This window comes from Vipera ursinii (genome assembly GCF_947247035.1).
Source record: "Vipera ursinii genome assembly, chromosome: 1".
In the NCBI taxonomy this organism is placed as follows: domain Eukaryota; kingdom Metazoa; phylum Chordata; class Lepidosauria; order Squamata; family Viperidae; genus Vipera; species Vipera ursinii.
Genome location: NC_139512.1, coordinates 164,244,551 through 164,270,099, shown reverse-complemented (window position 1 = coordinate 164,270,099; position 25,549 = coordinate 164,244,551). Strand labels below are relative to the sequence as shown.

General features: G+C 42.4%; 1 protein-coding gene across 2 annotated transcripts in view; it reads right to left on the bottom strand.

Annotated features, from left to right (window-relative positions):
- Window positions 1-12,485, bottom strand: part of ITPRID2 (ITPR interacting domain containing 2) — a 69,772-nt gene extending 57,287 nt beyond the window's left edge. The window contains exons 1-2 of one of the 2 annotated variants that reach the window (XM_083375937.1): window positions 12,099-12,485; window positions 11,222-11,267 (exon numbers count right to left, since the gene is read on the bottom strand). In XM_083375937.1, coding sequence (XP_083232063.1) covers window positions 11,222-11,267; window positions 12,099-12,303 — 251 coding nt within the window. In that variant the 5' untranslated portion in view covers window positions 12,304-12,485. Of the gene's footprint in view, window positions 1-11,221; window positions 11,268-11,722; window positions 11,794-12,098 lie in introns of those variants that run through there. The other variant, XM_083375939.1, reaches the window with a different exon arrangement.
- Window positions 12,486-25,549: the final 13,064 nt, after the last annotated feature.

Genomic DNA, 25,549 nt, shown 5'->3' with positions numbered 1-25,549 from the left:
CACTAGGGCTTTAAAAGGTAGCAACTTGTCAGGTTCCCCAAAGTGTTACTTTGCTCCCAGGCTATAATTGAGGCATCTAATTTGTTCTGTTGCAGACTTTACAAACTGCCCATTTTTGGAAACATTTACACATTTCCTACCTACTTTCCAATTAAAATATGTTTTCTCTTTTTTCCCCCCCTCCTCTGCCATGTCAATGAAGGCTCTCCCACCCCACCCCCTAAGAGCTTCTCAAGTTTAGATAATAAAAATCACTCCACATTTAAGGTGGAGGACTTCCTTGTTTATATTTCAATGTGGGTAAAAAAAACAACAAAACTTAAGGATATGGTTAGTTTAAAAAAGAAAGGAAATTGGCAAGCAAGCACTTTTAAAGTTCATCAAGGTTTATAAGAAGCACATACAGTTTGCTATATTAATTTAAGCAAGTACTTGAATGCTTTTTTTTTTACATATTTACTAATAAATATGTCCTGCCGGATTCCAAAGGCTTCAGAAGTCACTTTTCATACAACATTCCAGTAAAAAGAAGTTATTTATAAAAACTTCTTACCCCCCACCCCCATCTCAAGTTATTATCAGGAAATAACTCATTCAGTTCCAGCGAAACTGCTTCTTTTCTATAACAGCTACACAAATTTAGAACACAGGGACAAGAGAGGAAATTCTGCTCAGCCTTGATATCACTGCAAGGAAATGCATTATAAATTCAGATGAAAAGTACCAATGTGGGGCCAAAATAATCATAGATCTACACAGACAAAAACGGCAGTTCCTCTTCCTAAATTGATGATGGACTGGGAATAGGAGAAGATCCACTCTTACCAAAGCTCAACACTTACTGGATTAATGGAGAACATGTGGCCCTCCAAATGTTGCTGAACTGTAAATCCCACTACTCCCACTCAGTTCAGTGAGGAAAAAAAGGATGTTGGGAGTTACAGTTCAACACTATCACTGGCTAATCAGTTCGTATCTGCTAGCTTTTGCACGGGCCCTTTGGTTAGAATAGCTGAACGCTGAACGAGAGCATTTTAGTGCTAGTATAGAACCAACGAATATGATGCACAGACAGGTGCTGTTACTATCTGTGCTCATATTATAGTGGGATTAGTTAATGTAATACAATGTATTTGATTTGATGTAGTGGCCCACCCCCAGAAGACTCTGGGCAGCTTTCAAAAATCCACCCAAAAAACCCCGCTGAACCCACATAAACAGGCAGTCCAGACTGTCAAATAGCAACAAACAGTACAGAATGAGAAAGGCCCCACCGACAGATAACTCATTATTAATCCCAGCTTTGGAACAGAAGCCAGGTTATAAGAGCTTTCAGGAATGCCAGGAGATTGGGCACTATACATATCTGGGGAATGGATGCTGTTCCAGAGGATAGGTGCTGTGACTGAGATGGGATGGCACACTTTCGTAGTCGCACAAGATGGTAGCATTAAATTCTGAAGGGATCTGAAGCACATCCAGTCTTCCCCAAATGTATGGGGTAAAGGTAAAGGTAAAGGTTCCCCCGCACATGTGTGCTAGTTGTTTCCAACTCTAGGGGCCAGTGCTCATCTCTGTTTCAAAGCTGAAGAGCCAGTGCTTGTCCGAGGACGTCTCCGTGGTCATGTGGCCGGCATGATTAGACACCAAAGGTGCACGGAACACTGTTACCTTCCCACCGTAGTGGTCCCTATTTTTCTACTTGCATTTTTACATGCTTTCGAACTGCTAGGTTGGCAGAAGCTGGGACGAGTAACAGGCGCTCACTCTGTTACGCGGCACTCGGGATTCGACCCGCCAAACTGCCGACCTTCTGATTGACAAGCTCAGCGTCCTAACCCACTGAGCCACCGCATCCCTCATGTATGGGGTAGGCAGATGCAATTGGATATAGGCCGTCCCTCAGATAACTTCTGTAGGTCCTATGCTACAAAAGGTTTTGAAGGTGGCAACCAGCACCTGGAATTATACCTGGAAGCTGATGGACAACCAATACAGCTCATGTAGCAGCAGGGGCACATGGGCTCACTGTGAAGCACCTGGTACTGTGTGCACTACTGCATTTTGTACCGGTTCTGGATGGTCTTCACTGATTTATGGTGCTTATACATATATTTATATTACAATCATCCTGTTTTATTGCCCAATAACTTTTAATCAGTTAGTAGTATTAATATTAGTATTAGTACAGTAGTACAGAAGTAATAATATCAGCAACAATAATTTTCATGGTACAAGAGCTCTTTTGCATCTAGGCAACATAACCATGTTAGATATAAACCCAAACAGAACTTTTAAAAAATTAGATCTAGGCAGTGGTGGGATTCAAATATGTGAACAACCGGTTCTCTGTATGGATGCCGCTTCCAAAAGTCCATTCTGGGCCTGGGAACAAAAAATTAGCTACCGGTTCTGCTGAAGTGGTGCGAACCGGCTGAATCCCACCACTGGATCTAGGAGAACTGTAAGTGCTGAAGACATCTTTATGATATAACTCTATAAGGATAGCATTTATTTATTTAAGAAAATCTATTTGCTTACAGGAGCTCCACACATTTTCTAATATCAGCACATATGAAGAAGCATATCATTTTTCATCAATTTTTTTTGTATGGATGCAACTTAATTTTAAGATATTCAATGGCTTATAATCCAATTACTTGTAAATTTACTCAGAAGCGAGTCCCACAGAGATTCATTTCCAAATAAGCATACATATGGAAGTGAGCCTTAAACATGATTTGTCACGGCAGATAACATTATCTAGCTGACCCTGGTTCAGATTGAAAAAGCTAAGCAGAGCTGGACATAGTTAACACTAACTAAGAAGTCAGTTTAGCCCAAGGAAATCTTTATTTAAAATTGCCAATTTACAGGACCAAGTATGGTAATATTCAGAAGATTGCTTTTGTACCCTGCAGTCAAATGCAACTATATCTAGCTGAAAAAATTTCAGTCCTGTATAGAGTGACTTGTGCCTAAACAATTGACATCATACAGTTCCCTCAAAAGTTTAATACAGGGGTGTCAAACTCTCAATGTCACGTGATGTGTCGCGACGTATCACAACTTTTTTTCCCATTGCCAGCAATGGAGTGGGCGCAGTTTTGCCATGACGCATCTTGCCCGCGGATCAGCAGTTTGACCCTGTTTTAGTAGAATTCACTGCTACAAGAAGAATATTTGTTCAGAACCTTTGAGTATTTTGAGCTGTTAATTGTGTGGTATTATCCTGCTCTGCTGAAAAAATTCCACATTCTCCCTAAAAATTAACAATTGCTGACAAAATTTTAAGTCCCCCTACAACATCCCTGTCAGTTGTGGAGATTCCATGGCAGTATATAAGACAGATACAACATGTAGAGTGTTTTTGTCATTCTCAATAATGTGCACTAGAGGAAAATATTTAGATTAAGGGTTTTTCAAAATCAATCCTGAAGAAGTTTAAACATCTGAAAACTGCAGGAGTATCAAGTTTCTATCTTCCATTTAACAATTGCAATATTCCATGTCCTCTTGGTATATGTATGCTGAGCAAAACAAACAGGTTGAGTATCAGTCTGCCATACAGCTATTCAAGAAAGAAGTCCACAAAAATTGTAGATATTATGTAGTGGGCATCATGGTTTGTTTAAAAAGCATGCAACTTCGCTGCCTTTTCTTGCAGACTGACAAAACATTGGCCTAGTAGGCCAATATGCATGGCTATTAGAATGTGCTTTATAAGCAGTAGTCATAAGGAATTCAGCCAAATGCATGGAGCTCCAAAGTAGGAAGAAAATGAGTCGCTGACACAATACCTTTCTTTGTGTGTGTGTGTGTGTGTGTGTGTGTGTGTGTGTGTGTGTGTATTCAGCTCAAGGTGGAAACATAGGTAATGCTCCTGCTTCTATTTCTATTTCCCCACAACAGCCCTGTGAGGTAGGTTGGGTTAAGAAAGTGATCAGCCCAAAGTCACCCAGCTGGCTTTCACACTTAAGGCGGTACTGCTGGTTTCTAAGCCACACCTTAATTACTACACCAACGCAACTAAAAGAAAAAAACTACAGCATGCAAAGTGTCCCAGATAATTTAGCCTCTGCTATCTGTTGATAGACTGGAAAAGGCTCCATTTTGTAATCTCAGAGTGTTTCTGCCATTCAATATAGTCTAACGCGCCTCACCCTGGTACTTTTCAGAATGTGTTGGAGTACAATTCCTATTATCCCTGTTGAGCACTCCTATTGTGGCCGAAGGCTATAGGAGTTGCAGCTCTGGAGAACACAGGCTGGGCAAGTAGGTACAAGTCATGCTAAGCTAGTGAATAAATGGAGGAAATTACAGGCAGTCCTCAACTTACAACCACGATTAAGTCCCAAATTTCCATTGCTAAGCAAGACAGTGGTTAAGTGAATTTTGCCCCATTTTATGACGTTTCTTGCCATGGTTGTTAAGTGAATCACTGTCTTTGTTAAGCTAGTAACATGGTTATTAAGTGAATTCGGCTTCCTTATTCATTTTGCTTGTCAGATGGTCTCAAAAAGAGCCTTGGTGGAGCAGTGGGCTAATGCCTCCTTAAGTAACACCAGCTGCCTGCAATTAGTGCAGGTTCGAGTCCCACCAGGCTCAAGGTTGACTCAGCCTTCCATCCTTCTGAGGTAGGTAAAATGAGGACCCAGATTGTTGGGGGCAATTAAGCTGACTTTGTAATAATGCCGCTTGGGGTGTGTGTGAAAGCCCTAATAAGCAGGCCTATACATAGAATGAAGGCTACTGCTAAGCTTGTAAGCTGCCCTGAGTCTTCGGAGAAGGGCGGGATATAAATGGAATAAAAAAAAGTGACTACATGATCCTGGGACACTGCAACCACCATAAATGCATGCCAGTTGTCAAGTGGCCAAATTTGATCAGGTGACCATAGGGATGCTGCAACTATTGTTAATTGTAAAAAAGGGTCATAAGTCATTTTTTCCAGTGGCCCTGTAACTTCAAAAGATCATTAAATGAAGTTGAGACTACCTATATACATGGGGACCATATAGGAACCAAAAAGTCATTTTTTCAGTGCCACTGTAAGTTCATATGTTCACTAAGCGAATGGTTGTAAGTCAAGGACTACCTGTATGTGGGGATCACATAGGGACCAAAAACCAGAGGGGAAAGATAGAATTCACTGGGTGAGTCAGGGCAAATCACTGAGTTGCTAATGTGTGGAAAAATAACCTGGAGGAAATAGTACTATGGATCACCTGCATATCATCTTTAGCCTTCCTCAGAGGAAAGGAAAGTTAAAATTTAGCCATTTATTGATGTCAATAAACACAGGACATCTGACATACAAAGAAACACTGTTTGCTACTATTAGGAAATGATAAAAATCAGAGTTTAGAGAGTTTGGTTAGTGCAAGCAAACCAATGAACTGGGGGCTAGGAAAATAATAATATGATAGACCACACTGGACATTTTATAACAGATAACAAGATGAGACAGTCCTCTCATATGCTCCTTTTGAAGCTCCTTAGAGAAAGGGTGGAACACAACCACAATGCATTTTAAAAAATGACTAACCAGCCAAATGTTTGGCTGCTGTCTTTGGTGGCTTCAGCCTCAGACCACACTGACATTTGTTATCATCTACAAGACATTCTAATAAAAAAACTATATACCCCTCTCTCTCTCTCTCTCTCTCTCTCTCTCTCTCTCTCTCTCTCTCTCTCTCTCTCTCTCTCTCTCTCTCTCCCTCTTTCAAACACACAAAAATACACACACAGATTGACAATCAATGCATAAGATTGCATACATTCATCAGGATGGAATCAGATGTGAATATTTGTATTTATCAATTTTTTTAAAAAAAACCACCCATCTCCAACAAGACTGCTGCACACAAATTTCAAAGTAAAATCATTGACAAATAAGACATCCAACTACAAAATGAAACATACGCAAAAAAATGCACTTCAAAGAAAAAAAGATGATTCCAAGCAAGCTTTTTTCCCCCCACTGAAAGACAGGATTTTATAGATCATCTAGATTTGTGTTTCTAATTGTCCTGTGTTCTTTGATCAAAACATCCTTTTTTTTTCTTTCCACCCAAAAGGAAAGAAAGCAAAACAAAGTATCTGATTGTGCTTTTTGATGAATAGTGATGGCTGTTGTCTATCTGAAGCACCACAAAACATGGACTATAGCACACACTTTAGTTGAAGTCTCATGAACAAATGCAGACTCACAGACTATTTAGAGCCATGGTACTAAAAACATACAAGTAGTCGTCGACTTACAAGTTCATTTAGCGATTGTTCAAAGTTACAACAGCACTGAAAAATGACCGTTTTTCATACTTATGACCACTGCAACCTCCCCACGGTCAAATGATCAAAATTCAGGAGCTTGGTAATTTGGCTCATTTTTATGACAACTGCAATGTCCCAAGGTCATGTGATTGCCTTGTGTGAACTTCTGAAAAGCAAAGTCAATGGGGAAGCCATATTTACTTAACAGCCATGTCACCAATTTAATAACTGCACCGATTCACTTAACAACTCTGGCAAGAAAGGTCGTAAAATGGGGGAAAAATTAACTTAACATAATGTCTCACCAACAACAGAAATGTTGCGCTCAATTATGGTCGTAAGTCGAGGATTACCTGTATAACAAGGAGTTAATAACACTGGTAGAATGAGATTTACAATATAGGGGAAATGTGCAGGATTGTATTATAAATTCATTAGATTTTTAAGGGCCACAAAGCTCTTTGGGTTTCCTTGCTGCAAAGGAACTAATATGTATGGAATGTATCAGAGTGAAACAAACCTAAATACTTTTTTTTTAGATTTTTCTTATATCCAGCCTTTATTACTCTTTCCTCCACCTATTTTTTCCTCAACAATCACCCTATGACAGGGGTAGGCAACCTTGGCTCTTTTATGACTCATGGACTTCAACTCCCAGAATTCCTGAGCCAACATGGCTCAGCTTGGAAACTCTCCCTTTCCCCTCAGCATGGCTGGCTCAGGAATTCTGGGAGTTGAAGTCCATGAGTCATAAAAGAGCCAAGGTTGCCTACCACTGCCCTATGAAGTGGGGTTGGGCTGACAGAGGGACTGGTCACCTCGCTGGTTTTCATGCCTAAAATGGGACTAGAACTCAGTCTCCTGGTTTCAAGGCCATTAGACCAAACCAGTTCCAAGCTACACCAGAAATATAGAGAAATCTAGAGGTTTTTTGTTGCAATTTGAATAAATATGCTATGTGCATAAGTACTTAATATGGAGCCCACCCTCTCAAGAATTGATGACTGCAGTGTATCTGATTGGACAGGACAATAAAATGAATTTTCCTGATTTGTAACTCAGGCACACGAAACCAAAGCTTCCATCTTCTGGACTACACAATCTTCTTCAGCACCAATATTCAAATGTCTTACACTATTCCAATTAGTCATTTAAAGTTTTTTATAGAGCAATTTCCCAAAGCACGATGCTCCTTTATGCTACTGGAATTTCTTGTGTTTAGAACTTCCATTTAAGCAATTTCTCCATCTGTGTGACACTACAATCTTCCATCATCCTCAAACAAGCAGAAGCAATGTCCACCTCGTCACACAAAGTCTCTGGAGAAAACCAAGCTGGGAAAGATTGGCAGAGGAAAGTTATTCCACACTGAATTAGATTGACAGATTCAGGAGTATTTGATCTAGCAGATAAAAAGCTCTAAGAATTGGCCTTTGAAAATGTGCCTCTTTCCATGCACTTTGTTAATTTAAAGATGCTTCAGGAAGTCCTTAAAAAACAAGAGATTCTGTAGAAAAGGTCTGTGAATAAGCAAAATGCCTGGAGAACAAGTTTTCTCTAGAAAAAAACATTGTTTACATAAATCTAACAAGTCTTTCACTCTCTAAAAATAAACAGTGAATGATCATTCAAATGAGCCAGCAAATCATCAGAAAGTTCCTCCTTCTCCTTCTCATTACATTTCTGGATAATACTACAGTTTACAATTAGTGAGATATCCTGGATTTAAATGCCAAGCTGTCAGTCCAACACAAATGTTAAGCCTTTTTAATTCCAGATTCCTCAGTATGAATCATAGTCATGTTTGAGACTAAACAGTTAAATAGCATCCTAAAAGAAAAATATAAGATCTTTATCGAAGCAACTGTTACCAACTTCTGATTATTGATTATCTGATTACTTACAAATGTGTACGTAACCTATCAAGATCCGGTTTTCCGAGGGTGGTTTACACCACATTAGAATCAGAAAAAGTAGTTTTAGTTCCCATTTACTAAGAAAGCTTTTAAAAACATATGAATGACAGTTAATGGCTGATCTTAAATGAGATTCCTAGTGGCCTTATATTTAAGAAACTGAATCTCTTGGAAGCTTCATCAAGGCTGTATCACCTCCTCACAGATCATTCACATTAGGTAAGATTCACAGATCACTAATATCGCTAATTTCGCAGGACAATTTTTCATCTTAAATGTTTGCCCACATTAATTGCTGAAATTAAATCAGAAGTCTTCCTGTCAAATAAATTGGAATTTTCCATACTAGGATTTGAATGAGGAAGTGCTAAATTTCATACTTAGATGTCTTTATAGACTGAATATGAATTTCTGTTTTCATGAGTGACTGAAATAATCATATTGCATATGATTAGTTCAGTCACTCATATGAATAATTATATTCATACTGTATAAATGCAAATAGCAAGACATCAAAAGGGACAAAATATACTATAAAGATTACAACATATATATAAAAGCTCCGGATAAAGACAAAACTGAAATATTGTTCATATCATTTACCACATAACAGTATGGGAATTTTACAAAAACAAGATTATCCAGTCCTGAAAATGAAAAAAATAAAATAAAATAAAAGCAGTTGATTTTCAAGTTTTTCCAGGTTTCTAGATTATTTCTCTGCAAAGTCCTTAGGAGTCTCATTATGTTTTTTTTGAACCTGGTAACACAGCACCCTTGTCTCAGTTAATATTAGAGAAATAGCTTCCTCCAGAAAGAAAAACAAAAGAAAAAACACAGCTCTCTTTTTCCAGTGGCCATAACAGACAATATCCTTTTAAACTAAAAAGATAAGACTGCTTTTATTACACACAAGCCATTTTGGGACAAGGGAAGCAGTAACTTCCATGCTACATTCAACAGAGATTCCAAATATGGTCACAATAGAGAGGTGGGTGCATTTATTGAGTACAATGCTGTAACAGCCTGTACATCAAGGATTGTTGGAAATACAGAAATTGTTTTGTGAAGGACACTATCGTGCTGCTATACATGCCCTCAAATCCCTTACTCATATTTTAGCCAAAAAAACCTGGGATTAATTTTCTAGAATTGTGGGCTGCCTTAAACTGCAGATTGTTGCTATCTATCCCTGCTGGCTATTCCCTGGACTGCTGTTATTTATACTCACCAGGTAAACTTCTGCCCTTCCAGCAGAAGGTGACATAAGGTTGGAAGATTGAAAATAATCCTAATAATAATAACCACTACCCACAAAACTACTTAAGGCTTTTCCCCAAAAAATGTTTAGAATGTTAGAATAATTTCCCCTAAGCAAGAAGTCACAAGAGCTACTAAACATCAATACTTTAAAAGTTTCTTCAGTTTCAATATTGAAATGGAAAACTGCTTTTTTGAATGGGAAAGCAGCATTAGTTGTACTCTTCCTTTGGATCTTGGCTGATAATAAAATGCATTATTAACGTACTTCAGTTAATTTACTGCTTATAACAAATGGGGAACAAGTGTCCTCTCTGATTATAATGACTAAAATATAATGGCATATCCTTCGAGTTACGCAACAAAACTATCACAAAGGCACAAAAGTTGATTTTTTTTAAAAAAAAAGCCCCTCACAAACCGCCCCCACAACCCAGAGAAAAATAGTTGCAGCATATAGCTCTGCTCTTGGCCCTGATCATTTTGCATGGCTGCTCTGTGGCAATCTTCACCCCAGCCCAGAAGAAATGTTAAGTGTATAACTTATCAGGGAAAAAAGTGCTATTTTTCTGTTAAGTTTTTCAAGCAGAATTACATTTTGCACTGTAAACTGACATGTTTTCTACATCTATGTTTAAATGTTATTGCAGAATGAAAAAGGAGAAAGACTAACACAAGTCTTAAGCATGATTAGATGCTAACCATGCTTAATACTTGTGATAGTCTTTCTCCTTTTTTATGCTATAAAAATAACCCCAACCTACAAATGATTTCAATTAAAATTCATTTTATTTTGTATTTTTTATTCATTTCTACTGTATTTTATTTGCTCACATTTGTTTTTTAAAGTTAACCCTGTAATTAGAAAACTGAAAAGTTTACTTTAAAAAAACATTGCCTTCTAAAATGCTGTGTAATTTAAACAACACATAGCAGAAAAACACTTACATTTTCATTAATGACCCTGACCGGGCAGCATATCTGCCTTTCCCCTTTTATCTTTTTGATAATTCTGTAAACTAAGGTAAGAACCAAGATTAACCAGTTTGCAGAAAGATTAATGTGGACCTTTCTATTTTAAATCCAGCACCAACTACATTAAATTGTTCTTTAGAGAAAAGTCTGCTCCAACATCGTAATATTGCAATCATTATTCTAATAAACTTTGTTATGAATATGAACTAAATCCTCTGAACACCTAACACAAAAAAACAGATTATGTCATCTAAGATATGTTTACTTAGAAGTGAACAAACACAAGTTCTCTTAACTTAAAACCTGCTCACATAGATGAAAACCCAAATGGTTGCGACAGAACTTCCTTCCAGATAGAAGTATTTAGGACTGCAATTCTACAAAATTTAAAATCCAGCTGAAAAAGCAAAGAAGTAACCAAAAATATTTCCTTTTTTCCTCTTATTATATTTCCAGAAAACACTTTTGACTATATACAATGAGCTAGAAACCTTACAAACAACACAACCTTTAAACCCTGGAAAACAGCTGCTATTTACTGAACAACATAGTTTCAATAACACTGTCAAGGCAGTTTTCATTTTCTCCTCTCTCTCTTTCACTCTCTCACACACACAAATATATACACATATATCACACACAAAAAAAGCTGCTTCTACTGCATTCTAATCACACTGAAGTGTTGTATTCCACCCATGCGCTTGCTGGGAATCAAAACCGGTCTCTACTTAAAGCTGGGGGGGAGGGGGAAAGCACACTTAATAATTGCACAATATTTCACAAGAAATGCTTACCTACAATCTTTAAGCCATATTGCAATCTTTTCATTTGGAATAGCGCCTGCAGGAGAAGGGGGGAGGGAGGGCAGCAGAGCAAAACAAAATCCAAGGAAAAGAATTAGTTGACTAACAAGGTGATTTTTTTTATTAAAAAAAAAAAAAAACGCCTTCCCAGAATCTTAAACCAAGTGACTTGCAATGCAAATCCACGCACATCATTTGGGAACAAGGGGAGAGTCGAGATGAGATAATTAAGGGGATTTTTTCCGGGAACGAGAAAAAAAAATGGCAATAATGTACAATTAAGCATTAGGCAAATGCAGCCGTGTGTAATCATATATAAATACTTTCCGGGGAGCAGGGCCCCTTTAATTCAGTTCAATGCAGTCAGTGTAACTGATCAATACCGGCGCAGGGAGGACATAAAAAAGAGCACCCTTTGCAATATATATTTGATTCAGCCAGCCTTAATCAGGATTAGGTTTACCGGAAGCAACCTTGGTCAGCAAAGCTTACTTTTTCTCCAAAGAAAGAAAAGCAGAGCAGCCCCTTCCAAGTGTCGTTTCGACCGAAGCGGGAACTAGAAGTTCTCCCAGCCTGTTCCGGATTTGTCCCGACAGGAGCAAGGCAAAGGCTGCTGGGCATGTGAAAGGCTAGCTGATTTCCTCCCAGCTAATAAACTTCAGCGGACGTCACCGCCCGCCAGAAGCGCCAGCCTCGACTAGCGCATCAGAACGCGGGAAGCGCCGAGTATAAAATCTGTTAGCCTTTCAGGTGTCGCCAGACTCTTTGCTTCATTTTTGTTTTTGTTTTGTGTTGTTTTTTGTTTTGTGCACACGTCGCTACCCCGGCCCGGGAGGCGGAACGAGCGCCTGGCCGAAGAGAGACTGACCTCCTTCCGCAGTCAAGGGCAACTTGGCGCCGCACGACTCCTGCTCTGCGGCCAGATCCGCCGCCGCCGCCGCGGGTTCTGGAGACAGGCGCTCGGCCTCCGACGCTTGCCAGGAGTCCCGGCTTTTAGCCCAGGCCTTTCTCTTTTGCGCGACCTCTTGCCATTCCTCGCCAACGGCGCCCACCATCTTCTCCTCTTCCTCCATTGGAAGGGCCCCCGGCTCTCTTCGGCTACCGCTCGCTGGCCTGGCAACACCGCGGGGCTCCTCGCCGCCTCCTCCTCCTCCTCCTCCTTCTTCTCCTCCTTCTCACGCAGCGACCTGGCTCGCCGGCTGCGGACGGGCGGGCGGGCTGCCGTTCCTCCCGCTGCTGCTGCTGCCGCCGCCGCCAAAACGCCCCCAACCTGCACGGGGGAGAAAAGGCAAAAAAAAAAAAAATCAGATCCGGAGGCGGGTCTGGCGGGCGCGCAATCGAGCCGGGGCTGCGAGGAAGGCAGCTCGCTCGCCTTGAAATTCCGCAGCGCCTGCGCGCACGAGCGAAAAAAACAAAACAAAACCCCGATTCTTTCGAAGTTGCCGAGGCGACCGGAGAAAGCCGCCGAAGGGGGCCCGTCCGACATCTGCCTAGCACAGCTGGCAGAAAGCATTCCTGGGCCAAGCGGTAGCCGCAGCCTCTTTTTTTTTTCCGGCTTGCAATGCCGAAAACCCAACATTTCAAAACCTTTCTTTCTTTCTTTCTTTCTTTCTTTCTTTCTTTCTTTCTTTCTTTCTTTCTTTCTCTTTCTTTCTTTCTCTTTCTTTCTCCCTTTCTTTCTTTCTTTCCTTTCTCCCTCCTTCCCTCCCTTCTTCCTTTCTTTCTTTCCTTTCTCCTTCCCTCCCTCCCTTCTTTCTTTCTTTCTCTTTCTTTCCTTTCTCCCTCCCTCCCTCCCTCCCTCCTTTCTTTCTTTCCTTCTTTCCTTCCTCCCTCCTTTCTTTCTTTCTTTCTTTCGTTCTTTCTTTCTTTCTTTCTTTCTTTCTTTCTTTCTCTTTCTTTCTTTCTCTTTCTTTCTCCCTTTCTTTCTTTCTTTCCTTTCTCCCTCCTTCCCTCCTTTCTTTCCTTTCTCCCTCCCTCCCTTCTTTCTTTCTTTCTTTCCTTTCTCCCTCCCTCCCTTCTTTCTTTCTTTCTCTTTCTTTCCTTTCTCCCTCCCTCCCTCCCTCCCTCCTTTCTTTCTTTCCTTCTTTCCTTCCTCCCTCCTTTCTTTCTTTCTTTCTTTCTTTCTCTTTCTTTCTTTCTCTCTTTCTCTTTCTTTCTCCCTTTCTTTCTTTCTTTCCTTTCTCCCTCCTTCCCTCCCTCCTTTCTTTCTTTCTTTCCTTTCTCCTTCCCTCCCTCCTTTCTTTCCTTTCTCCCTCCCTCCCTCCTTTCTTTCTTTCTTTCTTTCCTTTCTCCCTCCCTCCCTTCTTTCTTTCTTTCTTTCTTTCCTTTCTCCCTCCCTCCCTTCTTTCTTTCTTTCTTTCTTTCTCTTTCTTTCCTTTCTCCCTCCCTCCCTCCCTCCTTTCTTTCTTCTTTCTTTCCTTTCTCCCTCCCTCCCTCCCTCCCTCCTTTCTTTCCTTCCTCCTTTCTTTCTTTCTTTCTTTCTTTCTTTCTTTCTTTCTTTCTTTCTTTCTTTCTTTCTTTCTTTCTTTCTTTCTTTCTTTCTTTCTTTCTTTTTCTTTCTTTCCAGGGCTGCAGGACAAGCTTTCCCTGCCCGGCAGCAACGGGGGGGGGGGGGAAGGAAAGAGGAGGAAGGGCAACCCAAAAAGGAGGGACGAAGCGAAAGCAAGCAAGCAAGCAAGCGCCCGGACAAGCTTAAGCATACTACCGGCCAAACCCGGGCTGCAAGCCCGCTCGAGCCTCCTACCAAGCAAGCTGCGCGGATCCTCAGGCGTTTCCAATCGAGCCGGACGTTCCTCTTCCCCGCCTTTTCCCCTGCCCGCCTTGAGTGACCCAGGTTTGACACGGCTTCTAGGCTAACCGAGCTGCAGGCGGGCGGAGCGCGCCCTCCCTCCCACCCCGCTCGCCTTTAGCCTACAGGGACAGTCGGGTGCCCCCCCCCCCACTCCCTCCCTTCCTTCATTCAATCAATCAATCCCTTGGGCAGGGGTCGGCAAACTCGGCTCTGTTATGACTCGTGGACTTCAACTCCCAGAATTCCTGAGCCAGCGTAGCTGGCTCAGGAATTCTGGGAGTTGAAGTCCACGAGTCATAACAGAGCCGAGGTTGCCGACCCCTGCCCTTGGGGAAGAAAAGCGAGCGCTTTCCCCGGACGGCTTCGAACTCACGTCCGGGACTCGCTTCCCACCCGCCTGTGCGAGCGCGCTCGGCAACGGAGCGAGGGCGCCTCTCGCCGACTTCCTCATCCTGCGCCTGGTGGGAGGCCAGCCTTGCGACGGCCGCGGCGGCTTCTGCTCACGTGACGGGTGGGTGGGTGGTGGGGGGGAGAAAGAGCTGAGGCAACCCCCCCTGGCGAGCGGCCGGTCCGCCTGAACAGGCGGCGGGAAAGGGCTCGTTTAGACGTCGGTCGGAGAACCGGAGAGCGACGGCCCCGCCTTAAAAGAGTTTCGGCTCGGCGCTTTCTGCAGAGCGGGAAAGGCGGGGAACGAACAACGGAGAGGTGGGTCGGGACGAGACATCGAAAGCCCCTTCCTCGCCTCGTTTCGTGCAGCCTGTTTGTCTCCCTCCAGGCTTGGAAGTTAACTTCGTATCTTAATTTATTGACCATTCATTGCTTACACGCAACCAGGGCTTTTTTTTTTCTCATAGAACGCTCAGAACGGAGTTCCGGCACCTTTTTTGGATGGAACCTTGTAGGGTAGGCAAGGCGGGTTGTATGACATGTGTGAGTTCCGGCACCTTTTTCTTTTACAAAAAAAAAAAAAGCACTGCACACAACACATGTCAGGAAATTCAGATTATTCCATCTCTTAATATTGGGGGCGAGTTATTACCCCCCATAGATAAGGCTCGCGATTTGGGTGTCCTCTTAGATTCACAGCTCTCCTTAGAAGATCATATAGGAGCTGTGACTAGAGGGGCCTTCGCCCAGGTTCGTCTGGTGTGCCAGTTGCGACCCTATCTGGACCTGGATGCCTTACGTACAGTCACCCATGCACTTGTGACCTCTCGTCTAGACTACTGCAACGCTCTTTACATGGGGCTGCCCTTGAGAACCACTCGGAAGCTTCAGCTGGTACAGAGTGCAGCTGCACGAGTTCTTTTGGGGGGTCTCCCGATACTCCCATATTACACCTCTGCTCCGTGAGCTGCACTGGCTTCCAGTTACCTTCCGAGTGAAATTCAAGGTGCTGGTAATGACATACAAAGCCCTACATGGCATGGGTCTGGATTACCTATGGGAGCACCTACTGCCGGCGTCATCCTCCCTCCGTCCTGTACGTTCCCACAGAGAGGGCCTCCTCAGGGTACCACCGGTCAGAGAATGTCGGCTGGTGACCCCCAGGGGGAGAGCATTCTCGGTGGGTGCACCAATCCTTTGGAACTGCTTACCAGCTGAACTCTGGATGGCCCCCGACCTTCGCTCCTTCCGGCGTGATCTAAAAACTTATCTATTCGAACAAGCCGGCCTGGCCTGATGGATTTGGGTTTTAAAATTATTTATCTAATGTATTCTTAGTTTATTGCCCTGTACACCGCCCTGAGTCCTCTAGGAGTAGGGCGGTATATAAATCAAATAAATAAATAAACACAAGACAAAGTCTCCGTTTACTTAAAATACAATGGCGGAAAAACCCAGGGGCAGGAAAGAAAAATATGATCAAAACAAAATTAATAACCCACCAAAGCAGCACAGGTTATTAAGCCTAAGCACCAAAAGTTTGCCAGAATAATGCTTGTTTTTGAAGCTTGGGGATCCTAAGGGGCAAGGTGTTTTGTGGTATGTGAGTCATCGAAATGTGTTCTAGGTATCAAGTATCTGCCTTGACTATTAACATTCTTGTTTATTTGCTTATTTTGCTATTGGTTGTACCTTCCAGCCTTCCTTCAGGACTTCATTAAACTGATTATATTCCAATTCTCCCCTTGAAGGAAAAATAATAATAATAATGGTGTAGGCAGAACTTTGTCCAGTGATAGTGGCACACGGTACAGGTAGTTCTTGACTTGCAACCGTTTAGTGACGGTTCAAAGTTAAAGCGGCACTGAAAAAAGTGACCGTTTGTCGCAGTTACAACCTTTGCAACACCCCCATGATCATGTGATCAAAGTTCAGATGCTTGGCAACTGGTTCATACTTAAGACACTTGCTGGGTCCCAAAGTCATGTGATCACTTTTTGCAACCTTCTGAGAGCAAAGTCAATGGGGAAGTCAGATTCGCTTTATAACTGTGTAACTAGCTTAACCATTGCAGTGATTCACTTAAACACTGTGACAAGAAAGGTCATAAAATGGGGCAAAACTCACTTAACATCTGTCTCACTTAACAGAAATTTTGGGCTTGGTTGTGGTCTTAGCTCGAGGACTACCTGTATTCACAATGAGCTTTCCTTGAACCAGTAGTCTGCATGTGTGGCATGCATTACTTCAAAGTGAGGCAGGTCACCTGTTTCGCCTTGTGATCGTTAATGCTCCATGACCAGAACTTCACCCTCTTGCCAAATGCCATACTTTTGGTTTTCTTATAATTGATTGTCAGATGATCATTGCTATAGTATTGGGACAGAACTGTCAGAGCTTTTTAAAGGCTATTGGATTACAGGTAGTTCTTAATGTCTATACATTCAGCGACCAAAGTTATAATGGACCCTGAACAAAGGAATCTGTGACTGGTCTTTGAAATTCCAGTTGTTGCAGCACCCCTGTGGTCACAGGAACAAAATTCGGACCTATCCGCATTTAGAGCCAGCCACCTTTTGGTGGCCTGCCTACCTACCTGTGCTTGCTCACCCCCTCCCCAGCCCTGCCCATTGCTGCTGCATACCACTACTGTGGCTTTCTCTCACATCAGCCTTCTTTCACAAAGACTTCAGTGCTCTGGTGTGAAGGCATGCAAAAGAAGGTCCTGGCGGTACAGTAGTGGTGGCAGCAGCAAGTAAGTGGGTGTCCCAAAGGGCAGTGATAAGTAGATGGGGGGAGTTAGAATGGAGACAGTCCCTTAACGTCTTTCAAAGCTGAGGACAGGTGGGTCCTCAGCTAATGACCACATGGGGTTCACCTAATGAGACCAGCTGGGATTGCCAGAACTGCCTTCACTAAGTGGAGTAGTCACATGACATTTTGCTTAATGTCCACATCTGCTAGTAATGGAATGGCCGATCCCAATTAAGATAGTTAAGTGAGGACTACCTATACAACATCATTCGGACAAAGCAATGCAGAGCAATGCTGTCATCCCCTAGCTTGGGGAGATAGAAATTGGATCATGGAAGTTTGACATCTCACCATACTATTGATGTAAGAATTAGAAAGCAAAGAAGCTGGAATCCATCCCCTTTTGGATTTAAACCAACTTTGTGAGAAACTCTTGTGTCACATTCATGTGAGCACAAGTGACAGGGATAGAGAAAAAAATGGCCCAGACTCACCCAGTAAGTTACCCCAGCTGATGATGGGCTTGAACTCAGGCCCAAGCCTTGGCAAACACCTTAACCACTGTAACACATTAGTATTAACATTGCAATTAATGTATTATTCTGAATATTTAGATCCAGATTGTTCGTAAGAAGGTTCCAAGTTAACCTTAAGGATATTAAAGTCACCATCATTGTTTAAAAAAGCAAAACTTTACTATCAGTATTGGGGATTTACAGCAACCAAATTTTAAAATCCCAACCACGGTACTGTAAGCATGCAAGAGTTATTGTTTCCATCCCACCCCCAAAGGTAACAGTGACTAAGGCCAAATTGACTATAATATATTCTGGGTTGTTTTTTTTAAAAAAAGCATGAACAAGAGTCATATGGTGGCCAGGGGATTCCTCATCAGTCATTTGTCCCACCTTCCTTCTTTTCCTGTTCTCTATCTAAATCAGCACCCTTTCCTGCTAATGGATGGAAAAAAAAACCAGCCAAATGGCGGTTCCTTCTACTGTAGTCATTCATGGCCTGACTCTCTCTATCTTGAAGACCACCTGGAAGCTTTATGGACCACAATACAGAAATGCAGGTCTTGGTGCACCCACATAACACTTATGAGTGATGTCCTTCCTTCCTTCCATCCATCCATCCATAGTTTTCAGCTAACCTTCCAAGGTTCTCAACTGTTCAAGAAGGTAATATGAAAATCAAATAAGGTCTGAATGGGAAAGTAGAAGCCAACGGAGGTAAATAATTAGCTTATCAGTGATACATCTAAAAAAGAAAATTCTAAGGGATAATCATATTTTTCAAAGCAAGAAAAAATACTATTTGTTGCATCTTCCTTATCTCCTGAAATTGAAGTAGAGGGAACTAGGTTACAGCTATAGAAATGAAGTGGAAGCAGGATGGAGCGAAACGGAATGATACTTTCCATTCAACATTCCTTAGGTCCCGTTGCGAGATTAATACCATTTGTCAGATTAATTTGCCCTCTTCCTATTGTGCCTCACAGCAAAGTTCTGTGAGTTAGGTTGGACCAAGAGATACTGATTGTCCCAATGCCCCAGTTCAGCCCCTTAATGTTCTGTACAGACTTTGCAGTGCTCTACAACTATTGGTCAGCTTTTAATATAATAAAAAGTCAAGCTCAAAATCGTTATGGCATAGTATGATGGGGCTGCTGTCTTTAAGCTGAGTGCATCTTGGCAGGCATCAAAATGAGTATGCATAAAATGTCTGCTTCTGTGGATGCTGCACATCACAAAATCTTTTTATAAACCAATAAAAACAACAGGTACAATATGTATGAAACTTAAATACATTTGAGCAAGGATGTAATTAGGTTTGCTTAGCAAATTCCCAGTTTCATTTTTCCCTGCTTTTTAATCAACCTCTGACTTACCCCTCAGTGAATTTGTTCAGGAGAATGGACAGAACATAAAAGCATACTTGGAATAAGCTAAGAAACCATGAACCATGCATTCCTGTTTGCACACAATTAATGAGTGCAACCCATTAGTTTCAAAACCATGGTTCATTTACTAACTATAATAGTTCATAAACAAACCGTTTTCTGGCATATTATGTGTGAAACTTACTAAGACATTTTTGTAAAATCTCTTTAAACAGCAGCCACACATGCAGAACCAAAGGATGTTGGTATCAGCTCATGCATTTCTTGTCACGCAGTATGTTGACTTAAACGAGGGGTAGGCAACCTTGGCTCTTTTATGACTTGTGGACTTCAACTCCCAGAATTCCTGAGCCAGTTGGCTCAGGAATTCTGGGAGTTGAAGTCCACGAGTCATAAAAGAGCCAAGGTTGCCTACCCCTGACTTAAACGGTCTGGTTTTTTTAATGAAGCTTGTAGCATAGAATATGTGGGAGATTGAGAGTCACTGTGGCTTAAAACGAAAACTAAAGACCTTAGTTCAACACTGGATCTGGTGTGTGCATATTTCACTGGATTGGGCCAGCATGGTCAAGGAATTCAGTGTGTTTTGCTAATTGAAGTACAAATAATTCTTTTTCTGAAAAGAAACAAAGTTCCCTTGAGCCAAGGGAATGGCTTTGAAACAATTATTTGCATAACCCAAATACTGAAGTTTAAATGAATTACACAGAATAAAATAGTAGCCAGCCGACCCAATATATCCCCAGAAGCTGTGGTCTAGTTTGTCAGATCATTAAATTGGCCCGTGTGTTCAAACCATTTCAGCTCAACTCGGCAGACTGAAACACAGAGAGTGCCACATGGATGGCATTTCAAGTTCTTAGTTCTGCTCTTGTGAATAATTCAAGTTGAATCAAATTCACCAGTTGACTATTGCAAGGGCATAGCGCAAGCCCACCAAGAAGAAATTTAGTCTATCATGTCTGGATGACACTAGGTAGGGGAAGGCTCCTGTAACCAGTACTATAATGGTGCACTGAAAGCAGAGAGAGAGGGTGGGTACTGTGTATATATACTCTCTCTGTGTGTGTGTATACACAACTACATACATACATACTGTATAGATACTGTTTTGTGTGTGTTTTTTCTGTACAATCTTTGGCCCTCTTGAATTTCCCTCTCATTGTAGGCTGTTTTATTGGTTTAATTTTTTTTTGCATCCCACCTCCAGGAGCTCAAGGCAACATGAACAGTACTTCCTTTTTCAATTTTCCCTCATGACAGCAACCCTGCGAGGCTGGACTGAGAGAGACCAGCTCAAGTCACTCATTGAGCTTCTCCAGACCCAGCCCAACTCTTTCATTCCCTCCGTTGGTTGCCTTTTTTTTCTTCGCCTTATCCATTGCTTCCGGGGTTTTTTAGCCAGCTTTTTATGTGTACTCTCACCAGTACAGCTCCTGTACTGTAAAAACTGTGTAAGGTTTAATATGGGCCAAAACGTATTTCTCTCAAAGAATTTTGCCTATAAACACAATAGTCCCACCATCTGATTCCAAAGGAGTCTTTCGTTTCTACTGTAAATCTGTTCGGTTCTGCAAACTACCATCCAAGACTTTGTGGCCATCAGCAAAATATAATATAGGTGAAAATCTTGTGGATTCAGAAGTCATGATTCCCTCTCAGGTCCAGGCTGCTTTATTTCATTGTGGCATAAAGATTTGCAACTGAAATAAAAGTCTAAAACATGTGACCTTTCCTCTAGTAGTATAAACATATAGCCAAAACCTGTTTCATGACATTTTTCCTATTTCTTTGAGTTATTTATTTATTTAGGTGACTTGTATAGCCATCCGTCTTATATATTATAACTTCGGGCAGCTTATAACAGCAATAAAAAAAGTTATTTATAAAAAAGACCCCAAAACAGTGCCCAGTACCCTAAAGCAGCACCCCCCAACAATAATCACCTTGTCTCACTCGATCCCAATGCTTGGGGGGGGAAGCCAGCTTTTTAAAGCCTTCGATGAATCTAGAAAGGTGGATCCTTTCAATTATTTTCAATTATTATTTCAATAATTAATTGTTCATGTTATAGTCCTTTATTTATCGAATGTTGTTTTAGAAAAAAGGGCCCAGTGTGGGGAAGACTCCAAAGCTATCTTTTACTTTACTTTACTGTATTTATATTTGTATACCGCCCTTCTCCAGAAGGACTCAGGGCGGTGAACAGGGCACATATAAAATACAAAGTACAAAAGTTAAAAGAGAATTAAATACAGAGCCCGAGCTAAAACAATAAATAATAGTGTAAAAAACCGCAACAGTGGCATAGCACAGACATGTCAAACACAAGGCCCGGGGGCCAGATCCGGCCCGTGAAGTGGTTTCATGTGGCCCGCGAAGCCATCCTGGAAACAGTGAGAGAACGGCCCCCACTGCCTTGGCTCTGGCCCAGGCCGGCCAGGAGCCAATGTACAATTTCGTGGTGGTCATCTATGCTGAAATACATTCAGTCTTAGCTCCACAAGGCCATCTGGAAACAGTGAGGGACCGGCCCCTGCCGCATCGGCCCTGCCCCCTGGGCGCACACTGGGGAGGTATCACCCTTTGTGAGGAATGAAGAAATGCACCATCGCCTGGAAGTGGCCAGCACATGGCCCTGCCTACTTCAGGCAGGCTAGGGTCTGGGCAGCGTTGTGCTTCTCTTCAGATTTGTGTCACTCGGCTCAGCCTCTCGGCGCTGTGAGGAGAGGGCCACGTGCTGGCCAGTTCCAGGCGATGGTACATTTTTTCATTCCTCATGAAGGATGACACTTCCCCAGCTGCGTTTCTTGCCTGTTTTTCTCCCTCCCTCATCTCAAATATTTTCCCATCGCTCTGTTCTTAGGAAGGAAGGAGAGGGAGGATCTGAGGAAAGTCCTGCCTTAGTCCTTCCCTGCTGCCCTTTCACCATCCCCTTGCCCCCTCCTCCTGGCCTAACCTGGGTGGTCTCCCATCCTATTGCTAAGGAAGCTTTGGAAACAAAGCCAGGTCTCCTCACATGGAGAGGAAGTGGGCCTCCCTCTTGACGTTGCCCTCATACCCATCATGAGCAACCTGGCTAAGGAGAGCAAGCACAGCAGCTGGGCACCCCCTTGGGGAAGTGGGGGTGAGCTTAGTGCTGCGGGTGCTTGAGGGCTAGGCTGGGCATTTGACCTCCGCATCACTGTCCAGCCTCCCCCCCCGCATGGCCTGAGAGGAACAGTGAGGCTCCTCCAGTGGACCATGCCTCGGCACTTGCCCCAGTCCCATCTCCTTCTGCCAGAGACCCTAAGATTTGTCCCACTCCTGCCCAGGCCCCCATAGGCACCATTGACGCAAACAATGTAGAGCTGGCCATGCCCACCCAGTAGGTCACACACACTCTAGCCACGCCCAACCAGTAGGCCATGCCCACCCTGGCCACACCCACCCGGCCTCCAGTCCCCCAATCATCTTTGTTGCCCTTCTCTGTACTCTTTCTAGAGTCTCAACATCTTTTTTACATCGTGGTGACCAAAACTGGATGCAGCATTCCAGGTGTGGCCTTACCAAGGCATTGTAAAGTGGTATTAGTACTTCACGTGATCTTGATTCTATCCCTCTCTTAATGCAGCCTAGCACTGTGTTGGCTTTTTTGGCAGCTGCAGCACACTGCTGGCTCATATTGAAGTCATTGTCTACTAGGACTCTGAGATCCCTCTCACAGTTACTACTATTGAGCAAGGTACCACCTATACTATACCTGTGCATTTGATTTTTCCTGCCTAAGTGTAGAACCTTACTTTTTTCACCACTGAATTTCGTTTTTGTTAGATAGCGCCCAGTATTTGAGTCTGTCCAGATCCTCCTGTATTTTAAGCCTATCTTCTGGAGTATTGGCTATTCCTGCCAGCTTGGTGTCGTGTGCAAATTTGATGAGTTCCCCATCTATCCCCTCATCCAAATCGTTGATGAAGATGTTGAAGAGCACTGGGCCCAGAACAGAGCCCTGGGGCACCCCACTACACACTTCCCTCCATGTAGATGTGGTTCCATTGAAGACCACACGCTGACTACGGCCTGTCAGCCAGCTATGAATCCATCTGGTGGTGATGCTATCTAACCCACATTTTTCTATCTTATCAAGTAGTACGTTGTGATCTACTTTATCAAATGCCTTACTGAAGTCCAAGTAAATTGTATCTACAGCATTCCTCTGGTCCACTAATTTTGTCACTTGGTTAAAGAATGCAATGAGATTTGTCTGGCATGATCTGTTTTTTTGACAAACAAAAACAGACTGTAATGAAAGAATCTTCAATGCATGGCAGTGTTTTCTCTTTCTCTCAGTGCACCCCAAAAAGAGTGAATGTGGAGCAATCCTGAGGCCTTTTTTTCTCACACGTTTCTTTTTTTCCTGGACTAAGTTCATGTTCTACTAATGGTCACTGCTCTTTTTCTTCAAGGTAATCTCTATACGCCTGTTGTGATTCAGGGTCAGCCTGTGGGTTCGGCAGTTGGGTTGGATGACTCGGATGACTCAGACGAGGGGGAGGAGGGGGGTGTTGAAGAAGAACTTGCTGATGATGGCTTGGAGGCTCCGCAGAGCCCCCAGCCAGGCCCCTCTTACTTGGTGGAGACCCAGCTGTGTGAGCCCGACAGTGTGGATGAAGATGACCCACAGCTGGCCCTGTTCAAGGACGCCCGAGGCAGGAGGCAGTCAAGTAGGAGCAAGCAGAGAAAGGCTGTGGGACTTCTCGGAAGGAGGCAAAGAGAGGCCACGCCCTGAACTCTTATAAAGGGAGTGTTTGGGGGAGGGCTGGTTTGCTGAAAGCAACCGCTCCGATAGAGGATCAAAGCTCCGGTATCTTGTTTCATGTTTTGTTTGTTTGTATAATAAATTTGGCAGACGTATTCCAGCCTCTGCCGTTTGTACAGGGGTTGCCTTTCTGCAAGGCCGGTAGCAGGCTGGTACAGAACAACACCTATACAAGTTCAGTGGCATTTAAAATAAACTCACAAAGTCACTCGATGCCATAATTATGCTCAAACCAAGAAGCGCGTACACATCTAATAACTAAAGGTTACTTAACATGAGTCGAACATGATGAGTTATAAATGACAGCCATAAAAGCAAGCATTTTGCAGGTTTTTTTTAAACAAAACAAAACGCCACAAATAAGCTCTCAAAAATTCCACAGAATTTAATTAGTAAAAGTTCTAAATATTTTATTTAGGCCTCACTAGAAGGCAAGATTGCTGCATACATTGACTCTAGCACTGTGTTATATTATATACAGTATTACATATTGCATACCATTTATGGAATATGTAGTGTATAGTATAATTATATAGACAAGAGATCTGATATATATTTGATGAGACAGGTGTTGGAGAAAGGAACTTCCACCTGCCAGCCTTCTCACAAGACTTGACATAGGTTAGGAAACTAGATTTTGTTTCATGAGATAATCATAGGGTCTTGCACGAACTACCCTCACATTGCAGGAAAATTACATTCTACAGTTACAGAAAAGGATGAGCCAGATTTCGGATGGGTTGACTGCTGGGTATTATAAAAATTTACAGTCAGAGATGGTAAAACCATTAAGGGAATTGTTTCAGACAATTCAAATGGGAGGAGGGGTGCCTCCGTCTTGGAAAACTGCTTTTATTTCTTTGATATCGAAGGAAGATCAGGATGTCACTCAAGCAAACAATTATACACCAACACCACTTTTGAACACGGACTACAAGATATTTGCTAAGGTTTTAGTTAACAGATTAATATGGGACTAAAAAGTTTCATTTAGCATTTGAATAAGTACTGATGTGATATTTATATTTCTTGTAGTCATTTTATAAGAGTTAGAGTGTGATAGATTTAATAGCTTATTGTCGTTTGCATATGGTAGATTATGATTGTTTCTACTTTTATACCTTGTATTTAGCTCTGGGAAGCCGGGGAGGGGGGGAGGGGGAGGGAGGGAGGTGTTGGGGAGGGTTGGGAACAGGGGAGGGGGTTGGGAGGGGTTTTGTTTTGTTTTCTTATAAATAAAATGTACTGTAAAACTTTTCAATAAAAAAAAGGATGAGCCAGATTTAAGAAGCTTCAGTGACAAGCTGCTTCTCTGAGCTGAAATACTGCATTCTGCTATAATCGGAGCCAAAAAGTGCTTTTCTTACTTCCAAAGGCCTTGCACGAAATTGCTTTGAATCCTTCTGTCATCATTTCTCCATAATCTTTTATCTTACTTTCCTTCTGCTGAACTGATACCTCATACTTGCTGGTTTATTAACCTTTCTCATCCTATCTCCTGTACTGTATATGCCTCCATAGAAAACAGGACGAGCACTGTAGAAGTAAGACCAATTTTTCTAACAAAGGTATCATGTTCAGTCTTCCCAAATGCCATTCACTATTATGGTTTACAGAGCAAAAACAACCGATAAACATGTCCTACGGCAGAGGTTGCCAAGAAATGTGCAAGGACAAAGGTCCATC